At 36.5% G+C, this 23,586-nt stretch overlaps 1 protein-coding gene across 2 annotated transcripts; it reads right to left on the bottom strand.

Moving 5' to 3' along the window:
* Positions 1-193: 193 nt before the first annotated feature.
* On the bottom strand, positions 194-22,276 carry ubp1 (upstream binding protein 1). Of its 2 annotated transcripts, none has more exons than XM_058753691.1 (16): positions 22,080-22,276; positions 12,587-12,738; positions 12,411-12,484; positions 10,904-11,009; positions 10,661-10,767; positions 9,175-9,327; positions 8,870-8,980; positions 6,394-6,507; positions 6,130-6,236; positions 5,983-6,037; positions 5,786-5,879; positions 5,207-5,297; positions 4,967-5,088; positions 3,375-3,517; positions 1,966-2,017; positions 194-1,858 (listed from the first exon to the last, which is right to left on the bottom strand). In XM_058753691.1, exons 1-16 carry the CDS (start codon positions 22,253-22,255, stop codon positions 1,821-1,823), a joined length of 1,695 nt encoding a protein of 564 aa, XP_058609674.1. In that variant the 5' UTR covers positions 22,256-22,276; the 3' UTR covers positions 194-1,820. The 2 variants fall into 2 exon arrangements, with proteins under 2 accessions (XP_058609674.1, XP_058609675.1); XM_058753692.1 differs by lacking the exon at positions 22,080-22,276 and adding an exon at positions 17,623-18,578.
* Positions 22,277-23,586: the final 1,310 nt, after the last annotated feature.

Here is a 23,586-nt window from a genome sequence, read left to right as displayed (position 1 = left end):
TGTCCTTATCTTGTGAATGTCTTCTAATTTAATTGCAGACATCCTTCAAATTAGGAACATTATTTTTAACACTCATTTCTTTTTTTCTAGAAAACAGCTTAAATATAAATTTCACCCCAGCTTCCATTAAACATAATTAACTATCAAATTAATTATCCTCTTACTTCGCAATATAAGAAGTACTTCAGAGACAATATATGAAAATTATTTTTATTTCTGGTACAGGCATTAATTGTGTACATCTCAGCACCCCCTATGGAAGAGAGGCTTCTTTAGACAGACAGTGACATGAGGGCACCATGATTATCATCACGGAAACGCAGAGGACAGTCCGGTGATCCACAGCATTTGATCAGAGGAAGAGAACAGCACACCTCTTCATGGATTTAGACTTTGATCATTTGTTCAACCTGGAAACATTGTGTACACCAAAAGTCTTAAGTGAGCATCCAACAACAGCAAAGTATCCGTTTCATTGTGGTATCAGTTTCAGTGCAGACTTGGTCATTCCTTTTTTTTTCTTCTTTCCATTTTTTATGAGAATTAAAAGGAGTCCACATTCTTACATCCATGCTCCTCTATAAAGTGGCAATAATAAGCACAGTACATGCCAAAGCACAGCTGCCCAATACATGACTACTGAGATAGAGACTGACTCAATAGGTCTTCTATTTAAGAACGAAAAAAAGGCTGGCTGACCGCAGCCATGACGGCTAGGTTTAACTGGAGCAGCTGACGGTAAACCACCAGCCGACGTCATGTCCTAGGTCAAAAAATTAAGAGAATAGAAAGCAAAGGCATTATGGGAAATATAATTTATGGCTGCTTGTGACTGTGCACATTTATCAATAATCGTGTTATAATCTGTGCCAGGAGCTACTATAAAGGGCAGGTACGCAGTTACCGGGCACAGAGAATACGAAGCACAGCAATCACAATCTAAAAACCATCATTTAATTCTAAACATGTGGAACCAGCTGACGCTTAATTCATCCCGCTAAGCACAAAGTAAATGCTAAGAAACAAACAGAATCTAGTCAACAGAAACAATGGCACCAGAAACGATTGGTCTTGAGAGAGGAATTGGAAAACGATATCAGCATTGACAAACTGACAAAGCCGAAACTTGAGTCTCACAACCTCACGTTAGCTGCAGGTCACCGTACTCAAACTCAAGGAATTATTTCATCCAGACAGACATAAAGACGTCCTGTGCATGCCTAAGTCAGGACGCGTTTCCCCACATTTGAAAAAGAGGTCATTACTATCTACTGAGGGGTTTGTGATGGCGTCTGCAGGCCAATCCGAAGGGGCAGGAAGCGAAACGGTTGACAACTCAGACAAAAGGTGGACAAACTCAAGTAAGTACTGTACGTTCATAACTATCAAAGTGAGGACAGAGTCTGAGCGCAGCCGTATCATGGCGCCGGATGCTCAGATTCTTCCACGAACACCATGCTGAAGTAAGTGGTCACAATTCTCCTCCGCTTCCTTGCGGTTTCTGCCCACCTCCATCCCTCCCGATTCAACCTTTATAACGCACTCGCACGCATACTTAAAAGCCTCTTGCACACACTGGCATCAGTTTAAGTGTTTTCAATATGAAACAATTTACACACTGAAGTCAGATTCTAACAGTTAGGAGGCCCTGCCCAACCCCGGCTATCTCGCTCTCCTCCGACGTGCGAGACGTGAAGAACGAGAGAAAGATGAGGAAAGGAAGAGAGAGGAGGATGGAGGGAACATGTTCAATGCTCAAGAATGGCAGTATGGAGCCTTGAGATGTCATCACACTCTGCTTCACGTTGCTTGCAGCAGCTCTACTTCAGGACTAGGTGAAATCCATCACCGGCGTCATCTGAGGATGAAGAAAAATCATAGAAATGTTGGAAAACAAGAAAAGCAGTGAGGGGGTTTAATGAAATGTTTCTGCCATAGATTCTCTGTTATTTGAAAATGTTTTACCTTGTATTGTGCTGACAATGAAACTGCTCTCATCTGGGAAGTTATAAACCATCTGTAAGCAAAAAAAAGATCATATTATTAAGAAGGTATTATCTTATATATTAGGATATATTTGTCTTCTTTGCACTACACTAGGTTTGTTAAAAAAAAATTATCTTTAGGACTACATTTTAAATCATATCAGTTTGTTAATTGTAGTCAGTAGCATTGGTCGCTACAGTAATTTTATATTATAAGAGTAGTTGTCAGCTTTGCATGTTTATATATATTGGTGTGTGTGTGTGTGTGTGTGTATATATATATATATATATATATATACATATATATACACACACACATATATATATATATACACACACATATATATATTCGGGCTGTCAATCGATTAAAATATTTAATCGCGATTAATCACATGATTGTCATGAGTTAACTCGTGATTAATCGCAACTTAACTGCACATTTTTATTTGTTCTAAATGTACCTTAAATTAATACTTTTCAAGTTTTTAATAATCTAGTCAACATGGGCATGGAAAAATATGGATGTTTTATGCAAATGTATGTTTATTATTATTGAAACCATAGTCAACAAAGAGCATGAAGACTAGACATGTTTAAAGATCATAGATGTTTTGTCATAGATTTGACTGTTTCTGTTGTCAGACAAGGGAATGAATATGAAATAGTGACTGAAACGCGACCCATTAAGACTATATAACCAGCTCTTCTTTCCAAGATGTTAATCTCCTCAAAAATCCTGTCTGATGAAATCAAATACACATAAGATAATGACAATAACTGTGCTGTGATTTCGGCTATACTTGCATGGAAAATTAGAGAAGCAACATGATATCTGTGTTTAACTGAAAGCGCTAATCGCTGAACAATGCAGACGCGCGCGTGAGAGAGAGAGGTGTGCGCGCGTTGGGAAAGCAAGACCTCGCTCTCGTGTGGCAGTACCAGCGGGTCTCAGAAATTAAATAAGATTTTTGCAAACCCTAAAGATTTGTCGTTAAAATGAATTTGTGTTAACGCGTTAACTTTGACAGCACTAATTCAGTTTTGCCATTAGAGGATTGTAATATAAATGTAAATAAATGTAGCCTTGATGAGTGTAACATACATTTGCATTCTGTTCCATTAATATATGGCATTACCATTCACTAGACAAATCTGTCACATGATGTTCTTCACCTACATGATCCATTTATTCATGACAAATGATAACAGCAGAAAAAAAAGTCTACAATGAAGTGTGTTTTATCTTTGGCATGATGCAAAACATTATTCAAATAAGCAGACACAGTTGGCCAACTTATTACCGCTACCTGATAACAAGGAAAGAGAAGAGACGGTTTCTGGCTGCTTTTAGTGTGGTTGCATGAATCTGTGACGTAGGTCTGTGTTTACCTGGTCGCTGAGTAGTATGTGTATCCCTGTGGGCCCCTGTTTGTAGACTTGGTTGATGTGGGACAGCGGCAGTGCCAAGACACTGGAGATTTTCCTAGTTAGCTCGCAACCGGTCATCTCCTCAAGGTAAAGAGCGTGGTAAACTAAACACAAACAAAGACACACTTTAAAACAATACCAACAATGATATTGGACTGTGGACTGTACATTACACAGCAGACTGACCTAAATAAAACGTTACTTCTGCAGAAGAAAAAATACAAACAGAACGGGCTTGACCTAATTTTACATTTGGCTGTGATGCAATGTGTTTGATAAAACATTATTAAGTACTTCATTTATCTAAATTAACAAACACATCCATCTGTGAATTTCTTTAGAATTTCTTTATTAGGTAACCAGTAATTAGGTAACCTGATTATTTCTTGGTAAAGATTTTGGGGTCTGAGCACAGCGTTTTAAGTCTGTTATTAGAAGTGGCTACAGAGAGAATGATGTTGGGTTTGAGGTGTGGTCTTGTTGCCATGTCAAATGTCAGTTGTTATGGTGTTGTGTTTTGAGAGCAGTTTTGTCTCTTATTATGGCTTTTATTGCATCTTTATCTTAGAAACTACTCCGTTAATAGTTTGGGGTTAGTAAGATTATTATTATTATTTAATACTTTATTTAAAGATTTTTACATTTTACAGAAGGGGTAGGTAAGATCTTTAAGCATTTATTAAAAGAAGTCTCTTATGCTCAACAAGACTGCATTTATTTGATTAAAAATACAGTAATATAGTAAATTATTATTACAATTTAAAATAACCATTTTCTATTTTAATATATTTCAACATGTAATTTATTCCTGTGATAGAGAAACATTTCTTATTATTATCGATATTGAAAACAGTTGTGCTGCTTAATATTTTTAGGTAAACTGTGACTTTTTTTCCCCCATTAATAGAAAGTTCAAAAGAGCAGCACAGACTTTATTTTTGTAACAACGTTAAGAGCTTTACTGTCACTTTTGATCAATTTAATGCATCGTTGCTGAATAAAAGTAATAATTTCTTTAAAAAAAAACATACTGAACTTACCAACTTTTGAATGGTAGTGCTATTTGAAGTCTGCCCTGCAATTTTACTTGTAATAGTTTGAATATTGTAATATAACAGCCTAATGTGTATGATTGTGGGGGTTTCCAAATTCCTTACAACGTTCAGGAATTATTAGATTAAAACAATGTTCATTAATATGAATTTATTTAACATTGCCAACTGTTGCCATTTTATGTTTCGATGTCAAAAAAAAAAAAAAAAAAAGCAAGCAAGCAAACTGAGAGCACTACCTAACATTTTGATTTAGTCATGCAGCTTAAACTTTTTACATTATGTGGTATTGAGTATCAGAAAAAGGAAGTGAACACCTTTTGGTTCACCATTTGTAGTGCTTTGGTGGAACGTTTATGAAGGTTTGTACAATAGATCAAGCAATCTGAATAATGCTGCACTGCATGTTTGTTGTTGCAACACAACAGATGTGATTTATTTGTGGTGATTGTGGTATGTTAGGAAAGGCTGTGCAAGTCTCCACGATTGATATTTATATACCAGGTATGGATGTTGGACTGCTGTGCTCGCCGTTTTTGCTGTGGCCACGTTTCTCCAGTAGAGGGCTCTCACTCTGAGACGCCTCCAGGGACACGTACACGGTGAGTCTGGGACGCACTGCTCTGTTTGGGGACACAAACATACACAATGTGAACAGATTCTTTAGTTTACACATTCATAATGGTAAGAAAACTCCTCAATCATATATTAACATCGCTTGTGATTTTTTTTTAACCATACCTTGACTTAAGTGCATTGTAGAGTCTGATTCCATCAGCTGCACCACAAATTTGGACTAAATCCTCACGAGTTAATTTCAGTAGATCAGAACCTAAGATGAAAAATCAATCGTATCAAATCAGTCTCATTAAAAACTACTTATAATTTAATGTTGTGTGTTTGTTATGGCTGGATAATGACACAGATTTCCCTATTCCATTGGATTCTGATTCAGAAACTCTAGATTGTATTAAATTCCAATTCTAAGTCTATTTTGATATTTCAGCTTTAATGCCCAATTTGCTTATATTTGAAAGAGATTCTCTCTCTGTTAATATTGTTAATTATGCAGGAACCCGTTTCAGACTGATTCAAACTGGTAACTTATCTTTTTGGACTACTGATTAAAAGAACCAGTTCATAAGAGTCATTTGTTTGTGATTCAGAATACATTGTATGTTTGGTTTTACACACAGCTTGTGAGGACAACTAAGAATCGATATCAGGATCATTCAAATGAAGACTGCAATTCATAATAAATAGATATTTTTACCCAGCCCTAGTGTAGTTTAATCTTCGCAACAAAAACTGTGTAAATACCTGAGAAATGGGTGAAAATACGACTGTATGAGTTAAATCTGTTCTTAAGCAGCCACTTCTGTGTGTCCTGTATAGACGCTGTGGGACTCAGAGACTGCAAAATGTTCACAGATTTATTTTTTTCAGATGCAACAGAAAAACAAATGTGCATCTTTAAGGCAAATGAGTAAATCATTAATTTACAAACATGTACAAACCTCCATTGACATCAGGCTACCAAGATCCCCTTGATGGTTAGGTGAAGACGACTCACTAAAAACAAAAGTACAAGCAATAGGTAACGCATAACTGTGGTTCATGGCACAATGTAAAAGAAACACAGAGATGCTTCATGAGCGTGTCACCTGTCTGGTACTGTGCTGCTACTGCTGTAGGTGTGTGTGCTTGAGGTGAAGGTCGGTGTAGCTGCTGTGTTGGGGTTGACATATGCATTATCTGGCCATGGAGAGCACTACAACGAGAGAAAGAGAATATGTGAGAAAAACTGAATTCTGATGGCAGACTAATGTATGATTATAAAGGACACTTATCTAAAAACAAATATGAACCATGTTTTTGAGTTTAGACTGAGTGAACTGTTAACTCAGTAGAGGTGAGTGGGCACTTACACTTCCTCTTTTGCTTTTGGCGATGGAATCGCCACAGTCTGCAGGAAGTGTCCGCTTGCTGGATTTCTTTAGCTCATGTTCTACAGCCTCCTCAATCACAGGCTCCAATCGAGTCTACGCAAAAAAGACAATCCACAGTGAAAAGACAGAGAAAAACAGACACACATGTAAATTTGAATAAGCAGTTTTCTGACCTGTGTTGATGTTCTTCCTACTGAAACAGGAAGATTATGTTGATTATTGTTTGATTATTATTACGTCATGCCAATATATATGAATTGATTAGGCAAAACATGTTAAAGGGCTTGTCCTTTTTTTCAAGAGCCTAATTGATTAACTATTATTTGCTCTTTGCTAGTTACAGGTGGTAAAATGGAAGGAATGTTTTTCATCAATATCAATCAAGTTGTTATTGCTAACGAAGACTCATTATGGTAATTGAAAAAGTTGAAATTAATTAAATTATATATTATAGATTAAAAAAAAAACCTGAATAAAAATTAGAAATGTTGCCTTGGCAACTAAATGAAATCTAATAAGTTTAAGTACTAAAACTAAAATCAAAAATAAACCAAAGCTAAATAGAAATATTTAGAAAACAGAAGCAAAGACAAACTAAAATCAAAACTGAAATATAAAAATGAAAGAAATCAAAATGTATTTAAATACTATAATAATATAAATAATTCTAAAATAATACTGTTTCTGAAAAGAGGGAAAAGTTCCTACAGGCATGAATAGTATTTATACTATATGTGTGAAATTATGTATATATATTTGGACAAAAGGCACAATTTTTTGTTATTTTAGCTGTTGACCAAAACATATTTAAGTTACAGTTATATAATGTGCACACTTTGAGCTTCAATTTGATGGTATTATCATCACAATTGGAGGAAAGATTAAGTAATTACAACTCTTTAATACGTACCTCCCCCCTTTTTCAAGCGACCATAAGTAATTGGACAATTGACTAAAACGCCATTTCATGGACAGATGTGGGCTATTCCTTTGTTATTTCTACATCAATTAAGCAAGTAAAATGTCTGGAGTTGATTCTAAGTGTGCCATTTGCATTTGGAAGCTGTTGCTGTGAACCCACTTCATGCAGCTCTCCATACAAGTGAAACAGACAATTGTTAGGCTTCAAAAACAAAACAAGTCCATCAGAGAGAGAGCAGGAATATTCAGAGTGGCCAAATCAACAGTTTGGTACATTCTGAGAAAAAAAAAAGTATGCACTGGTGAGCTCAGCAACATAAAAAGGCCTGGACGTCCACGGAGGACAACATTGGCAGATGATCAGAGAATCCTCTCCATGGTAAAGAAAAACCCTTTGACAGCATCCAGCCAAGTGAAGAACACTCTCCAGGAGCTATGTGTGTCACTGTCAAAGTCTACAATCAACTTCTGCAAAAGCATTCTTTGGACGGCTGAAATTAAGGTCAACCTGTACCAGAATGACGGGAAGAAAAAAGTATGGAGAAGGCTTGGAACAACTCATGATCCAAAGCATACAACATCATCTGTGAAACATGGTGGAGCAGTGTGACGGTATGAGTGTGCATGGCTTCCAGTGGCACTGGGTTACTGGTGTTTAGTGATGACGTGACAGAAGACAGAAGCAGCCGGATGAATTCTGAAGTGTATAGTGATATACTCTCTGCCCAGATTCAGCCAAATGCAGCAGAGTTGATTGGACGGTTTATAGTACAAATGGAAAACGACCCAAATCATACAGCAAAACCAAACCCAGGAGTTTTTGATGGTAAAAAAAAGTTAAATATTTTGCAATGGCCAAGTCAATCGCCTGATCTCAACCCAATTGAGCATGCATTTAATTTGCCGAAGACAAAAATAAAGGCAGAAAGAACCATAAACAAACAACAACTGAAGTCAGCTGCAGTAAAGGCCTGGCAAAGCATCACAAAGGAGGAAACCCAGTTTCTGGTGATGTCCATGATTTCCAGACTTAAAGTAGTCATTGTCTGCAAAGCATACTCAACAAAAGATTATATTTATTTGTCCAATTACATTTGAGCCCCTAAAAATGTGGGGACTGTGTATAAAAATGATTGTAATTCCTAAGCATTTTGTGTTATATTTTTGTTCAACCCCTTGAATTAAAACTTAAAGTCTGCACTTCATTTTCATCTTGATTGTTTCATTTGAATTACATTCTGGTGGCATCCAGAGCTAAAATTATGAATTATGTGTAAGTGTCCAAATATATATGGACCTAACTGTACACTGACTTAAGATGGAGACTTCAGTCACAGTTCATTTTAGGTTACCGATATTAAACTCGATTTAAAGTTGTCCCTGCCATATGGTGGCTGTAACATGACCAGCTAAATGCTCTTCACTTTATCTCAGCAACCCCTTATTATTTTTTTTCTATGTAATGCTGTATCCATGTCAATAGGTGTCAGTATTAATAGGTGTAAAAAAAAAAAAAATACTTGAATATTCTTGCCTCTGACAAAATAGTGGTGTCATAAGAGGGCTGATATTTTTCTTTCTCCTGCACAGTCTTTTTCTCCATCTTCTCTCGGTCTGTTTTTTGTTTTCTGTCTGCTCCCTTTGGCTGTTAATAGGAGAGTATGAGTTAGTTTAATACATACTGAAGACTTCAATGTCACATTAATGCTTCAAAACATACCCATTAAGCATTCAATATAGGAAACACAAGGGTGAAATGGATTCAGATCTGCAATCTTCAACCAAACACCACAGATATTTCCTTGCATTTAATGCATGTTTGCATGCGTGTGGCATCACCTTAAAGACTTTGATCTGGCAGCTGGCGGAGTGCAGGTGCTCGGTGTACTCCCCGCCTTCATTTTGTTTAAAAGTGTCAATCTGGATCCGGAACGGAACTCCCTTCTCTCCACCGTGTTTCCGCGGGGTGAACTCTGTACTGATGCAATGAACCTTCAATAAGGGAAGGAAGGAAAGTTAATTAATGTGGAACACATGATCGGTTCCTGAAGCACTCTTGAGAAGATCCTTGGCATCCATTGCACTATTTCTGCACAGATTAGCATGTGCCAGATACGTCTTTAATCAACTGAAATGATATTCAGATGTTTGAAACTTGATCGAAGGGCAAGAGATAATGTCAAAGAGCTAGTAGCCCTAACTGGACTCTCTCCAACATGTCTGGGACTTTAAGATCATCTCAAACATGTCTGACGCTATTGGCACAACATCTGCATAGCTCCTTTGAGTGTGAGAGAGAATTTCTGGCCAATGAGATTGTGCTTCAGGCATGTTCTATTCATTAACTACGCAAAACAGCTGTGAGGATCTTGAGTCAGAATTAAATATTGACCTGAAGCAATAAACACCAGTGAATGCTCAACTGCACATTTACGTGCTCAATTTTTGCAGAAACATAATTAGTAATATTATACAGGGGCAACCAGTATAAGAAAGTTCAACAGAGAAGCACTGTAGAGCAAACAGCGAATGATTATTCCACATGGTTGTAAAAACAAGTTTCAGTACTTGATATCAATGTAATTAAAATTTTACAATTCTTAATACCAATTTTAATACCACAGCAAAATATTGATGATAATATTAATAATAAATGTTACATTATTTCAATAATTTCATTCAATATAAATGTAATATAAATAGAACGCTGAACATGCACCTTATTTTAAAATGTTAAATATTAAATCACGTTAAAATGAAAGCAATGAGTTGTAATCTTAAGGTATTTCTTTTTGAAGTAAACATATATATATATAAAATTCCTGTAAATATTCAAGTAAACAGCCAGAAATCATGAAATAAATAGTTTATAATAGTATAATAGTTTTTATTAAACAACTTATATTAATGATACAATAAAACAGCAACAGGTCTATTGCAATTACAGTGCAAAATCTAATGCATTTCTGATATTTGAATGAAAAATCTTTTTTTGTTTTTGGTCCAACCCATTTACATTTACAAATCAAGTGTGCTTACATTAATTAAGTCCTAAAATGAGTAAAATTTGTTGTAAAATAGTGTGCTTTCCAACTGTTGATTATCAATGGGTATATGCAGAAAAATATTATGTACAATGTTGCAACAAGTGTTATAAAACATTATGTCTGTAATGTTTTATTACACTTGTTGCAACATTGTACATCCTACATTAGGCTGCCCCAAGAGCTATTTGGAGATGACATTTCAAACTGAAGTTTCTGTAACCTTTAAACTATAACAACATGGCTGCATGTTTGTGGTTTTATCTTGAATTTGGGCTTACCTGCACAAACACAGATGCTCGTTTGGAGAGATCCCACAGAAACTCTGCAGCGTTTAGCTGTGACGGGTTTGTGTGGGGCTCTGTGATGCCAACTGACATGGGGATATCTGTAACAAACACATGACACACTGTAAAATCTCCCTCTCCTGAGGCTTTATGCTTTTTTGATACTATTCACCTGATGAATCAAAAAGACTGAGCAAATTAATGGCCGCAAACTCAAATAAACACATAGGCTCTCACCGATATCGAGGAGGCGGTCGCCAGGCCGATTCCATTTCCAGCCCTCCAGCTGCTGGTGCTCCATGTACTGAAGCCTTCGGTCATGGAAAACCACCCTAACTATACTCTATAATTCACCCCAAACCAAACACACACAAACACAAAACCATCAGAACAAGCACTCTTTAAGAGTCATGCACCATATCCATCCTTCCTGCACTGCTGAATCACTATGGCACAACAAATGAGAATTTATCCTAGTTGCGATGTTGTAGCTGGGATTGAATTTGATGATATAAAAAGACTGTGTAGATGTCCACTGTGGTTAAACCAGTGCATTCACTCAGCGAAAGATTCCTCAGACTGATTCAAAACAGTAGTTTGAGACACAAATCATTCAAAATGACGACCTCTAAGAGTCATTTGTTCATGAATCAGACTACATTGATCACACTGTATTATTTATTTATGTATGTGACCAACAAAGACAATGGAAGAAAAATGATGTCTATTTACCAGTCAAAAGTTTGGGATCAGTAAGATATTTTTATTTAGCACTCATGCATTAAATTGATCAAAAGTGATAGTAAAGATGTTAAATCTACATTAAAAAAATATATATATATATCATTTAATATATATTATTTTATAATATTAATAAATGTTTACAGATAAATGGACGTGACAATGCCATTACAAAACTGTGCCAGTAAACAACACTGTTCACAAATTACTTAAAGGGATAGTTCACCCAAAAATGAAAATTCTGTCATTAATTACTCTCCCTCATGTCGTTCCAAACCCCTAAGACCTTCATTCTTCAGAACACAAATTAAGATATTTTTGATGAAATCCAACAGTTTTCTGACCCTCAGAGACAGCCAATGCAACTGCCACGTTCAAGGTCCAAAAAGGTAGTGAGGACATCATTAAAATAGTCCATGTGATATCAGTGGTCCGTAATTTTATGAATTTTACGAGAATATTTTTTGTGTGCAAAGAAAACAAAAATAAGGACTTTATTCAACAATTTCTTCTCTTCCGTGTCAGTCTTCCCCGTGCGTTCACGAGGGTACCACGACGCATGCGTGTAGTGCATGCGCCAGCGTTCATCTTAGTTTATCGTCTGTATATTCTGATTCAATAAGTAAGGCTGGGCAAAAATTGCAAGTCATCTTTTCTGTCGAAATCTTCAGACATTTTTACGAAGACTGTTTTATGTACAGCGTGCGTCTTCCTCTGCTTATAAACAAGGCACAGCGCATCCGGGTTCAACTTCAGAACACTTAATGACAGAAATGAATGACAGAAGTTTCATTTTTGGGTGAATTATCCCTTTAATGTGTTGCTCAAATCTTTATTTTCCTTTTCCTCTCCAATTTCAATTTATACTGCAAACTCTCAACTTCAGTAAAGTATAATTAATTTTGCCAAGATGCAGTAGATTCACTGAAAACCAGTGCGGGAGAAGTCACACCACACAAAACCACAAGTGCGCAGCACTGATAAAACACACACAATCTCTCACCTTAACAGTCTTGTTGAGCTCAGGCATCTCCCCTATTTTCCTATTATCAAGCAATCGGATCTCATACGACTGGCCTACAGAGGGAGAGGGGAAGCGTGTTACTGAATATCTTCTCAACAAGGGTCTTGGTATTCTTTAAGGAACAGAGAAAGAAATATAGTTAATGAAAACCATACCTTGGTTTAGGTAGGTGAGCGTCTCCTCGTGCAGTTTAACAGCAGGGGACGTGGCGGCACACAGCACATACTGAAACGGAGGATTCTTGGTGTCAGACTCCACAGGAACGCTAACATCTTCCTGCTTAAAGATGGGCAGAGCCAACACATCACTAAGGAAAAAAAACACAGACACAAAGAGAAACGGAAGTTATGAAACATGTCGGTTAGAACCACAGAACCTCTCCCATCAGTATGGAAATGGTTGTCACGGAAACAGGTATATGGGGAGCCCCCGTCTGCTTACACCTATACACTTTAAAAACGACACGTGACAGCTTTGCATACTTCTGAACCACAAACATATAAAGGGCATATTCTCATCAGACTGATAGGAAATAAATATTAAAACAAAAGGCAGGTATGTATTTACAATCATGTATTAATAGACTACTGTTCAAAAGTTTGGGATCAGTGTGTGTTTTTTTTTAACAATTTAATACTTTTATTCAGAAAGGATGCAATAATTTGTTCAAAATCAACAGTAAAAGCATTTAGAATCATGTTACAATTTTTATTTCATACAATGCTGTTTTTCTTGAAAAAGAAAAACATCACAATGCACACCGTTTTCAATAATGATAAGAAATGTCTTGAGCACCAAATCAGCATGTTAGGGTCATGTGACACTGAAGACTGAAAATTCAGCTTTGGTATCACAGGAATAATTTATATTTAAAAAAAATATACGAACATGTAAGTTATTTTAAATTGCAATAATATTTTGCCGTTTTACTGATTTATTTTTGATCATACAAATGCAGCCTTGGTGAGCACAACAGACTTCTTTCAAAAACTGTAAAAAATCTTGACATGGTAGTATGTTTTACAATATCAAACAATTAACAATGAACAAATAATCCTCACTTATCTTTTTGTTTGGACACTTATGTAGCATAGATAACTTCGATATTTTGTGAATTCACTCCATTTTTCATATTTTGTTTAAATTTTATTAAGAAAGGCTTTGTTTAAAGTGTGTATTTTTCACTGTATCTGGTGCGTGTTCGGGTGGGTGTTTTTTTTTGTATTTTCTTTTGTGTGGTTAGTTCATATATAACATACTTTTTGTATAACATTTGTGGGATTTTGTTTTGTGTTATCAGATGTTTTTTTTAATAAATAAAATATTTAAACAATGAACAATTAATTTACACAATATTTAGCCCAAAATAGTATTATATTTTATATATTAGGCCACGGCTCTGAGCTTGCCACTGCTTTGGCACACTCACACACATACAGGCGGTATCAGGTCAGTGCAGTGACAGCTAAAGACGCTGAATCAGATAGCTGGCAGCCTGCTTGACATGACGCGACGTTTGTAACAGTGCGGCCCGCAGGATCCTTCCTGCCCACCAATCTGCAAGTGTTTTCTGAAATATGAGCAGCTCCACTGTAACATTCCGTTCCACAGCTGCTCATTCCACATGATCGCAAGTTAGATAATCAGCATCTCACACCCTCATTTACCTCAGACGCAACACGAAAACATCACATTAGCACCCCATCACAGCACTGACTTACAGACACAGCAGGAAAATAATAAGCATTTCTCCATGATATCTGGAACTTGAACTTATCTGACCCTGTTCATTGAAAACACCTGCAAACTGCAAATGCAGAAAATTTCATATTCCTGTCCATATCTCATAAAAGTTCAACGGCTAATGCTACCAAAAGAAATATTAGGGCAGCTGACAATAAAATTGCCATATCCTGCAGTGTGACATGTAATGGTTCATATTAAATTCATTTAAACAGCATTTTGATCATTCTTTTATAATTGTGCATGGAGGTTTCATGACCTCATTAAATCAGAAACTACATGGAATATTTGTATTTGTTTTAAAAATGTATGTCATGGAACCATTTTTAATGAACTAGTCAATGCAAAAAGATTGTCTTTTATATAAAAAATATACAATTTGTTATTTTTATTCAATGCCAATACCAACACTAACTATTTTCATTATGGATGGAGCCCGATACTGATAAACCAATAATTATTGAATTATCTGGGAACTAACAATTAACGGACAATATTACACATTTCTGCTATTTTGTCTAAATAAATAAAAACAATACAATGGAAACTACAATTAGTTGATTTAAATGTAATAAAACACAATGACAAACAAACTCTTAAAGCACAATAAAAAAACTACATGGGATATTTCAACTTCATAATATGAAGCTGCCTTGGTGAGACCATTCTGAAAAATCCATTAAGACCTAGCAATATTAAAAGCAGGATAGTGTCATAAAATATGCTTTACATATAATGGTGTCTGCAAAAATGTGATTAAAATGTTGAAAATAATTAAATAGCAGTCACATGACACTTTATCTAATACATGCATGTGTGTTTTAACCTAAAGTCTGTAGACAGGTTATGCCTCAATGTCCCAAAAACACTAACGCCAATAGAGGACTGTGTCAACTGCAAATCTGCAGGGTGCTGGAAGAGTAGCAAGAAACTTGATATCACAGGGGGAGAGCATGTGAACAGCCTTCTTCCCGCTGTCTCACACTACAGCGCTCCCACCACTAACAAATCCTCCACAGAATGTAAACTCATCCACGGACAATACTCTCTCACAGAGTATTTCAGACACTTGCAGAATAACAGAGCGCTCCAGGGAAAGTGCTGATGTTGCTCTTTCCACCACAACCTCCAGAAGCACGCCACATCCCCGAATAACCGTTCCATGGAACCTGACCTCAGGCGCATAATGTGTATTCCTATCACACAGTGACCACATTTCAAACTCCTTGTGGCCAAATGGGAATAGCGAAGGCTGCTGGTGATTTGGAAAAGTGACATATAGAGTTTAAATATGCTCCATCATTAATACCCCAATGAAACTGTGACGTGTGCAGGGGGATTGTGGTTTGCCTCTTCCAATGCTGTGGATGCTGAAGCACCTGGCATGCAGTTGGAACTCATGAAAAAAACAATATGTCGTATTTATGAATAAAATGTAGAGTGTGATATTTTGGACAGTTTGATACTGGTCAGATTCAACTTAATAACAATGTTAGTAGTGCATTCTCAGAAATAAAGGTACAAAAGCTGTCATTGGGGCGGTACCTTTTCAAAAGGTACACTTTTGTACCTATTAGGTTCAAATATGTACACTTTGAGTACTAATATGTACCTTTAAGGTACCAAAATGGACCCTTTAGGTACAAACATGTACCTTTTGAAAAGGTACCGCCCCAGTGACAGCTTTTGTACCTTTATTTCTGAGAGTGTGCCTGAAAACAAGACATTAAATAATGTGATGTTTTCCAATTGTATTTCTAAAAAAAAGCCCAACAGTAAAGGTGAACTATGTTATTTGTAAGCAAAATAGAGCCGTTTAGTTCCAACCTGTACGTTGATGTAGGTGCAGGAAATGTTTGTCTTTTATTTTGTATTGTGATTATGTATTTCCAGGTGTTTGGTCACATGGGTGCAAGAAGATATTCCCCAGGTAATGTTTCCTGTTTGACATGTGTGAGTAGCAGGGAATGCTCAATTTCTGTTGACCACTCTAGACATTTTTAATCCATTAATTGTCCTTTAACATATACAAGCAGTTGTTTGTTACATCAAGTCAATAAATGTTTATAGTAGGTAAACGCATGGGAATGCATCAGGGATTTCTTTTCCTGTTTCTTAGCCTCTCAGCGGCTATATGTTGTTGCTATACTTTAGTCAACAGAAAATGCGCTTTTGGATGTGTGTGTAATATTTTTTACGTTATTTTTTAGTACAAATTATGAGAGAGGGAGACTGACACTTATGTCATTCGCATGTGCTACATGGGAGTGGGTGGGTGCAAGTTCTTTTGGTGTGATTTTCTGCTTTCGATTCTTTGCAGAATCATAGTTAATGTAGTTTTTCACCAGAAATTCACTGATAAACATGATTATTTTTAAAACTGCATTATAATGCAGATTATTAATTATTAACAACCTCATAGCTCACAGTAGGTTTATTTTATTTATTTTTATTTCCCCCAAATTAGAAAATGAATGGGATTTTTACTTCCAGAACCCAACTGTCACACTCTACAGGATGTCATTGGTTGAGCTGGTGCTGTTGAGCCACAGTATTTACATATTTTGGAGAATCAACCGTCCAATGACTTACTGGGTTGCCTGCATAATAAACCGGGATATGAATATTTTATAAATGAAATATAATACACACTTCACCTTTAATTTCCTTATTTTAAAGGTACACAGAAAAGGCAGACATACTATCTCGAGGACATGACCATCATCTTAAATATTGCATCAACTGCTTCAGAGTATCCCTAACAGTGTAATGACGTCATCATAGCTTCTATGCGCAGTATCATATGACGTAATGGAGTTCAACGTTCGCCTCAATTTCTTCAATAATTAAACGTGTTATTCACCAAACATTTTAATGCCCTTTAAAACATTGCATGCGAAGACGTAAGATTTAAACCAATCGGTTTAAATGAAATGTAAACTAATTCTTTATAACTGTTAATTTCGCATCTGAGAACAGAATTCAAAGAACACTCTGTTCCAGGAAGTAACATTACTTCAAACGCGCTTGTTATCGTTTCAGTGCAACCACGTTATGGCTGTTCGAAAGGAGCGCGAGGGTATCGATTAACACTCTACAACCAGATTAAAACAAATGCCAGGTCTCGTTAGCCCTCAGGATGGTCAGACATTAGGATGCAACTCGTTGTCTATTGTTTTGAGCTAGCTCTAGCAACTCTCATATAAGTTAGCCATATTGCATCTAGCAGACGACAAAAACAATCTCGCGAAGGGCCAAATGATATATAATGGTATCACATTATGAATTTTTGAAACCTATGAGCACAAACCGCCTGGAATCCCGAGGTTCGCATATAAACACAGCGATCAAGACAGCTAGCCAACTAACTAGCTCGCCGTCAGAGATGCATCGCCCCCGGCTTAGGGACTCTTGGGAAGCTGCTGATCTGTTTGCATGCTGCTCTAACCTCATGCTGTACGCGCCAGCCCCGAGCTCCTGGCCAATGCCAGACAAACTGGCATCGAAGTCGTGCACTAGCCCAGACTCGATGGTAGCATCGTCCATCTTCAGCACCCACGCCATGGCGCCCAGATCCTTCTCCTCCGACTCTAACCGGAGCGCCGCCAGCTTCGCCTCGTACAGACAGCACCTGCGCGGAGCTCGCGTTGCCGCAGGAGTCAGCTAGTCCTACTAGAGCTGGTTAGGTGGCCACCCGCGGAAGGCTAGCTGTTGAAAGCAGGGTAAACAGCTCTAGCCCTGACTGCCGTGTGCCTCGCCATTGCTTGAGTTTCACAGTAACACAGGCGAGAAACAACAGTCTCGGGATGAGATGAGCTGAGGCGAGGCGTCGCGAAGTCAACTCAACCCTCCACGGAACACCTCCTCGTGTATTATCCGTTTCCAGCTCCCGTATGTTATCCCGTATACATCAGCAGCACATCATATCTGCATGCGATCTTCCATTATATAAAGCAAGCAAGCAGGGTGGGAGGACGCTGTTGACTGTCACCGCATTCACACGCAATGTCCGCTCGAGTAAAAGGGTTGGCAGAGCTCGCTAGCTCGCTTTCATCTAATCCTACACACAGTGCGGTGTCTTTACGCTCTCTGCTCTCCGAAAACGTTCGCCTAATTTCATCGTGCTGACCCGCCCGTTTGGTCTTCCGGAAGAGGCCAAAGATCACCGCACATGGACGCGGCCCTCTGTCTGCCACCATTCAAACCCGAAACGCGAAAGAGCTGCAGCAGGGATCTGGGTCTGGAATCTGACAGCCAATCACGTTGCTCTGCGAGCCGCGCTCAGCCAATCAGCTTCCGAGGATCTGTCGTCATAGTCTCCCTGGCTAGCTCTCCGACACACTGTAGTCACTCTCGGCTTCCAAACAAAATATAACCTTTAACTTGCAGCGCATAAATTAAACGACACGTCACCTGGTGGAAGAAATGCAAACTTGTTGAATATGTAAGATTATTTAGATTTAAAAAAAAAATCATAGAATGTTTAACACAATCAACACATTTATATTCAAAACCTCAGATCTGCAGCTGACAGCCAAAGTCCATAGGCTATGTGACCCTGGACCACAAAACCAGTCATAAGGGTCAATTGAAAAAAAAAAAAAAGCTTTCCATTCATGTATGGTTTGTTAGGATAGGACAATATTTGGTTGAGATACAGCTATTTGAAAATCTGGAAACTGAGGGTGCAAAAAAAAAATCAAAATGTTGAGAAAATCGCCTTTAAAGTTGTCCAAATGAAGTTTACGTTTGGAAATTTACAAAATATCTTCATGGAACATGATCTTTACTTAATATCCAAATTATTTTGGGCATAAAAGAAAAATCGATCATTTTGACCCATACGATGTAATTTTTGCTATTGCTACAAATATACCTGTGTGTCTTATGACTGGGTCCAGGGTCACATATCAACATTGCTGTGAAATGACAAAAAATATATAGATATACATTCAGACAGATAGCTGTTTTTGCTGACATAAATGAGGACCAGTAGTGTGAGATATTCAGATCCCACACTGTAAAACCCAACAAGTTAGGGTAACTCAAACCGTTTGAGTAAACCGATTGCCTTAAACATTTAAGTTTTTAAAACTAACAATTATGAGCGCTCTGAACTTATTTCAGTTGAGTTCAGTTAAGTGATTAATTAAGTGCTGATTGAGCATTAGTGATGAACACCTGCTGTTAACAAACACAATCACTGACAGAAAGAGAAACACAAGAACAACAACTGACTTTAGACACATGCTTAGATGAAATCAACTGAAATAAAATACATTAAATCTCAAAATCTGATTAAACAACCCCACAAACAGCATCACCAGCTCCACTTATTAATAACCAGACTGACTTTATTTCTGTCAGACATCTACAGAAGATCTTATTGAGAATTAACTAAGGTTTAGATGTTGATTTATTGTTTCAATTGAAGTAACCATGTTAGAGATCAGTGTCTGCTTTAGTTGGGCTCTTGACCCTTGACTTCTGTGTTGGTTGTTTTTTTTTCTTCTCTGCTGTTGTAATCATGTGTTTCTCAAACATCTTTGTTACAGCTCAAAAGCCCAGAGGAAATGATCGGTAGTTGGTTGTCATATATTTATAATGTAAGTGAACTGATCTCATTGAGAGTGAACGTAGACTCATTGTGTGTCTAATCTCTGGTTAAATGTTGTATTAATTATTGTAAAAGTGATTCTAAGAGCCACTGGTTCTGTGACAGTCAGTTAATATAAAGGACCTTCTAAACAGTTTGTCCACAAAAAGTTTTAATCTATGGCAGCAGTTAGACTCACACAGACATCAAGAATCAGCTTGTGAACCTCAACAATGGTGACCATTAAAAAATTAATTAAAAAAAATCATGCAGCAATGCATGCTGGGAGCCATGGATGAGTTTTGTACTATGCTAGTACCCAGCATGCATTGCAGAATTATTATTATTATTTTTTTTTAATGGTCACCATTGTTGAGGTTCATAAGCTGATTCTTGATGTCTGTGTGAGTCTAATTGCTTCCATAGATTGAAACTTTTTGTGGACAAACTGTTTAGAAAGTCCTTTATATTAACTGACTGTCACAGATAGCTATATATAGATTTGCTATAATTAATACAACATCCGTTTAATCAGAGATTAGACTCTCAATGAGATCAGTTCATTAATAGTTGATTACCACTATAAATATATAACAACCAACTACTGATCATTTCCTCTGGGCTTGAGTTGTAACAAATATGTTCGAGAAACACATGGTTACAACAGCCAGAGAAAATAAAAAAAACAACTAACACAGAAGTCAAGGGTCAAGAGCCCAACTAAAGCAGACACTGATCTCTAACATGGTTACTTCAAATGAAACAATAAATCAACATCAAATCCTTAGTTAATTCTCAATAAGATCTTCTGTAGATGTCTGACAGAAATAAAGTCAGTCTGGTTATTAATAAGTGGAGCTGGTGATGCTGTTTGTGGGGTTGTTTAATCAGATTTTAAGAGATTTAAAGTATTTTATGGCTGAAGTCAGTTGTTGTTCTTGTGTTTCTCTTTTCTTCAGTGATTCTGTTTGTTAACAACAGGTGTTCATCACTAATGCTCAATCAGCACTTAATCACTTAATTACTTAACTGCAATATATATCTTATTTTAGTGAACTCAACTGAAATAAGTTCAGAGCACTCATAATTGTTAGTTTAAAAAACTTAAATGTTTTAGGGCAATCAGTTGCCTCAAATGGTTTGAGTTAACCTAACTTGTTGGGTTTTACAGTGCACCTTGGCTGTTTTTGCTCTGAAATTCCATTCTGAAAACAGGGATGGCCACTCAAGGACATATTTTGGGTGTTTTTAACCTGTTGTTATTGAGGTGGTCTGGATGGGAAGGCAGATGGGCCTTTGAACAAGATTAGGTTCTCTTAAACAGACTATAAACCTATAAACAAAACAGCCTTGGGTGTTTACAGCTGGGAATGTAGTCACAGTGCTCTGAGACAGCTGGAAAACACTTCAATCATTTTTTCACTAAGAGCACTGGTGTCCTTGAGAAACAATATTGCACACTTATAGATAAATAATTAGATAAATAATATAGATATATAATAGATAGATAAATATAATAGATAATATATCTATAATAGATTATAGATAAATAATCAGATGCCGGTTATGTAGTAAGTTTCAATTTAGTGGGAGAAACAGGGAAACAGCAGAATAGTGTGTGTCACCCAGACCTATTTGTACAGTTTGCAATGGCCAAATGAAGTCAACAAAAGTGCAGAGGATGAATACAATGACATTTCTCAGTGGTTTTGACTTTACTACACTCTAATTTCTCATTAAAGACAAGTGATTTTAAGTCATGTGCTAAAATACATGTTTTTCTAGCAATGGTTTTGTGTGTTGATTTTAAACACCTAGTTCACCATCATACTTTTACTATGGCTGTTGGGTAATAAGTGAATGCAATAAAAGCACACTGGTTCAGACAAGGGTCAACTGGGCTATATAATGAGGTACATTTTAACAGAAATGTTGAACTGTGTTCTCAGGAAAAGGGTTTTTCATAAATGTCTGATCAGGCAAGCTGTTCATTTTAAATGTTAGTACATCTACATAATTTATTAGTAAACAAACTTGAGGCAGATGTGAGAGACAGATATGAGAAACTCATCGCATCCCTCAGGAGTGACCACGAGAAAAAGTTACAGTAACAATGACCTATAGGCCTGTGTAACCGAACAGTAAACATTTCGTTGTATATATGTCTGCGATTGTAGGCCTATATATAAACACAATACACAGAGTGACACTTATGTAACTTGTACATGAATTCAGACGGAAATACCAGTACAAGTTATGTCCCTAATTTCCATTAAACACAAGAGTTGTTCAGTAGCGCTCAGTCTTACCGTGCGTTACTGCAGCTGTAGGGCTGTCGACTCTCAAAGCTCCCAGTGTGCAGCTGCCAGAACAGCATTGCATTACTGTCTGCGAAACCCGCGATCAATGCTGAAAAACCTAGTGACAGACAGCGACCAAAGCAGTCTCGCTGTTGCTGTTGTTTATCAGCAGCAGTCAACTTCATCCACGAGACAGCGCACGCGATCGCCCCTCCGTGACGCTGCAATATCATTTCACTACATATTCAACATGATTTTTTGGAAAGAATTTCATTATTATATTCAGCAACGGTGCATTACATGGATCGAAAGCGGCATTAAGTAATTTATAATTTACATAAAATTTATATTTCAAATAAACGCTGTTCTTTTCAACATTCAATTCATCAAGGAATCCTGAAAAAATGTTTCACTGTTTCCACAAAAACATTAAGCAGCATACCTGTTTTCATCATTAATAATACATGTTTCTTAAGCACCAAATCAGCATACAATGATTTCTGAAGGGTCATTTGACATTGAAGACTAATATATATATATATATATATATATATATATATATATATATATATATATAAAATTGTAATATGTCCCAATATTACTGCTTTTACTGTATTTCTGGTCAAATAAATGCAACCTTGGTGAGCATTAGAGACATCTTTTAAAGACATGAAAACATCTTACAGACCCAAAACTTTTGAACATTAGTGTGCTTAAAAAAAAAAAAAAAAAAAGTATATATATATATAAAAATATAACATAGAAGATATTTTAAATAATATTTCAACCATTTTTGTCCATAATAAAATTTAATGGGATCCAAACAACATTTGACCCCATTGATTTTCATTTAATCAAAAAAAAAAAAAAAAAAAAAAAAAAAAAATATATATATATATATATATATATATATATATATATATATATATATATATATATATATATATATATAAAGGTTTGGAATGACATGATGGTGAGTAAATGATGCCAAAAGTTTTAATTTTGGGTCAAATAGCCCTTTAAATCATAACTCATTTGTTGTACTCATTTTCAAGGTACAGAGGTAGCATTTGTGACCCTGGACCGCAAAACAAGTCATAAGGGTAAATTTTTTGAAATTTAGATTTATATGTCATCTGAAAGCTGAATAAATAAGCTTTCCACTGATGTTCCATTGACAATATTTGGCCCGAGATACAACTATTTGAAAATTAGATTCTGAGGGTGCAGAAAAAATTAAATATTGAGAAAATCGCTTTAAAGTTGTCCAAATGAAGTCCTTAGCAATGCATATTACTAATCAAAAATTAGGTTTTGATATATTTACGGTTGGAAATTTACAAAACAACTTCATGGAACATGATCTTAATATCCGAATTATTTTTTTGCATAAAATACAAATAATTTTGACCCATACAATGTATTGTTGGTTATTGCTACAAATATACCTGTGCTACTTAAGACTGGTTTTGTGGTCAAGGGTCACATTTAGAAAAATAACAAGGAGACATTTAGT

The sequence above is a fragment of the Onychostoma macrolepis genome, chromosome 19 (genome assembly GCF_012432095.1).
Source record: "Onychostoma macrolepis isolate SWU-2019 chromosome 19, ASM1243209v1, whole genome shotgun sequence".
Lineage (NCBI taxonomy): Eukaryota > Metazoa > Chordata > Actinopteri > Cypriniformes > Cyprinidae > Onychostoma > Onychostoma macrolepis.
This window is presented reverse-complemented; position numbering and strand designations above follow the sequence as displayed.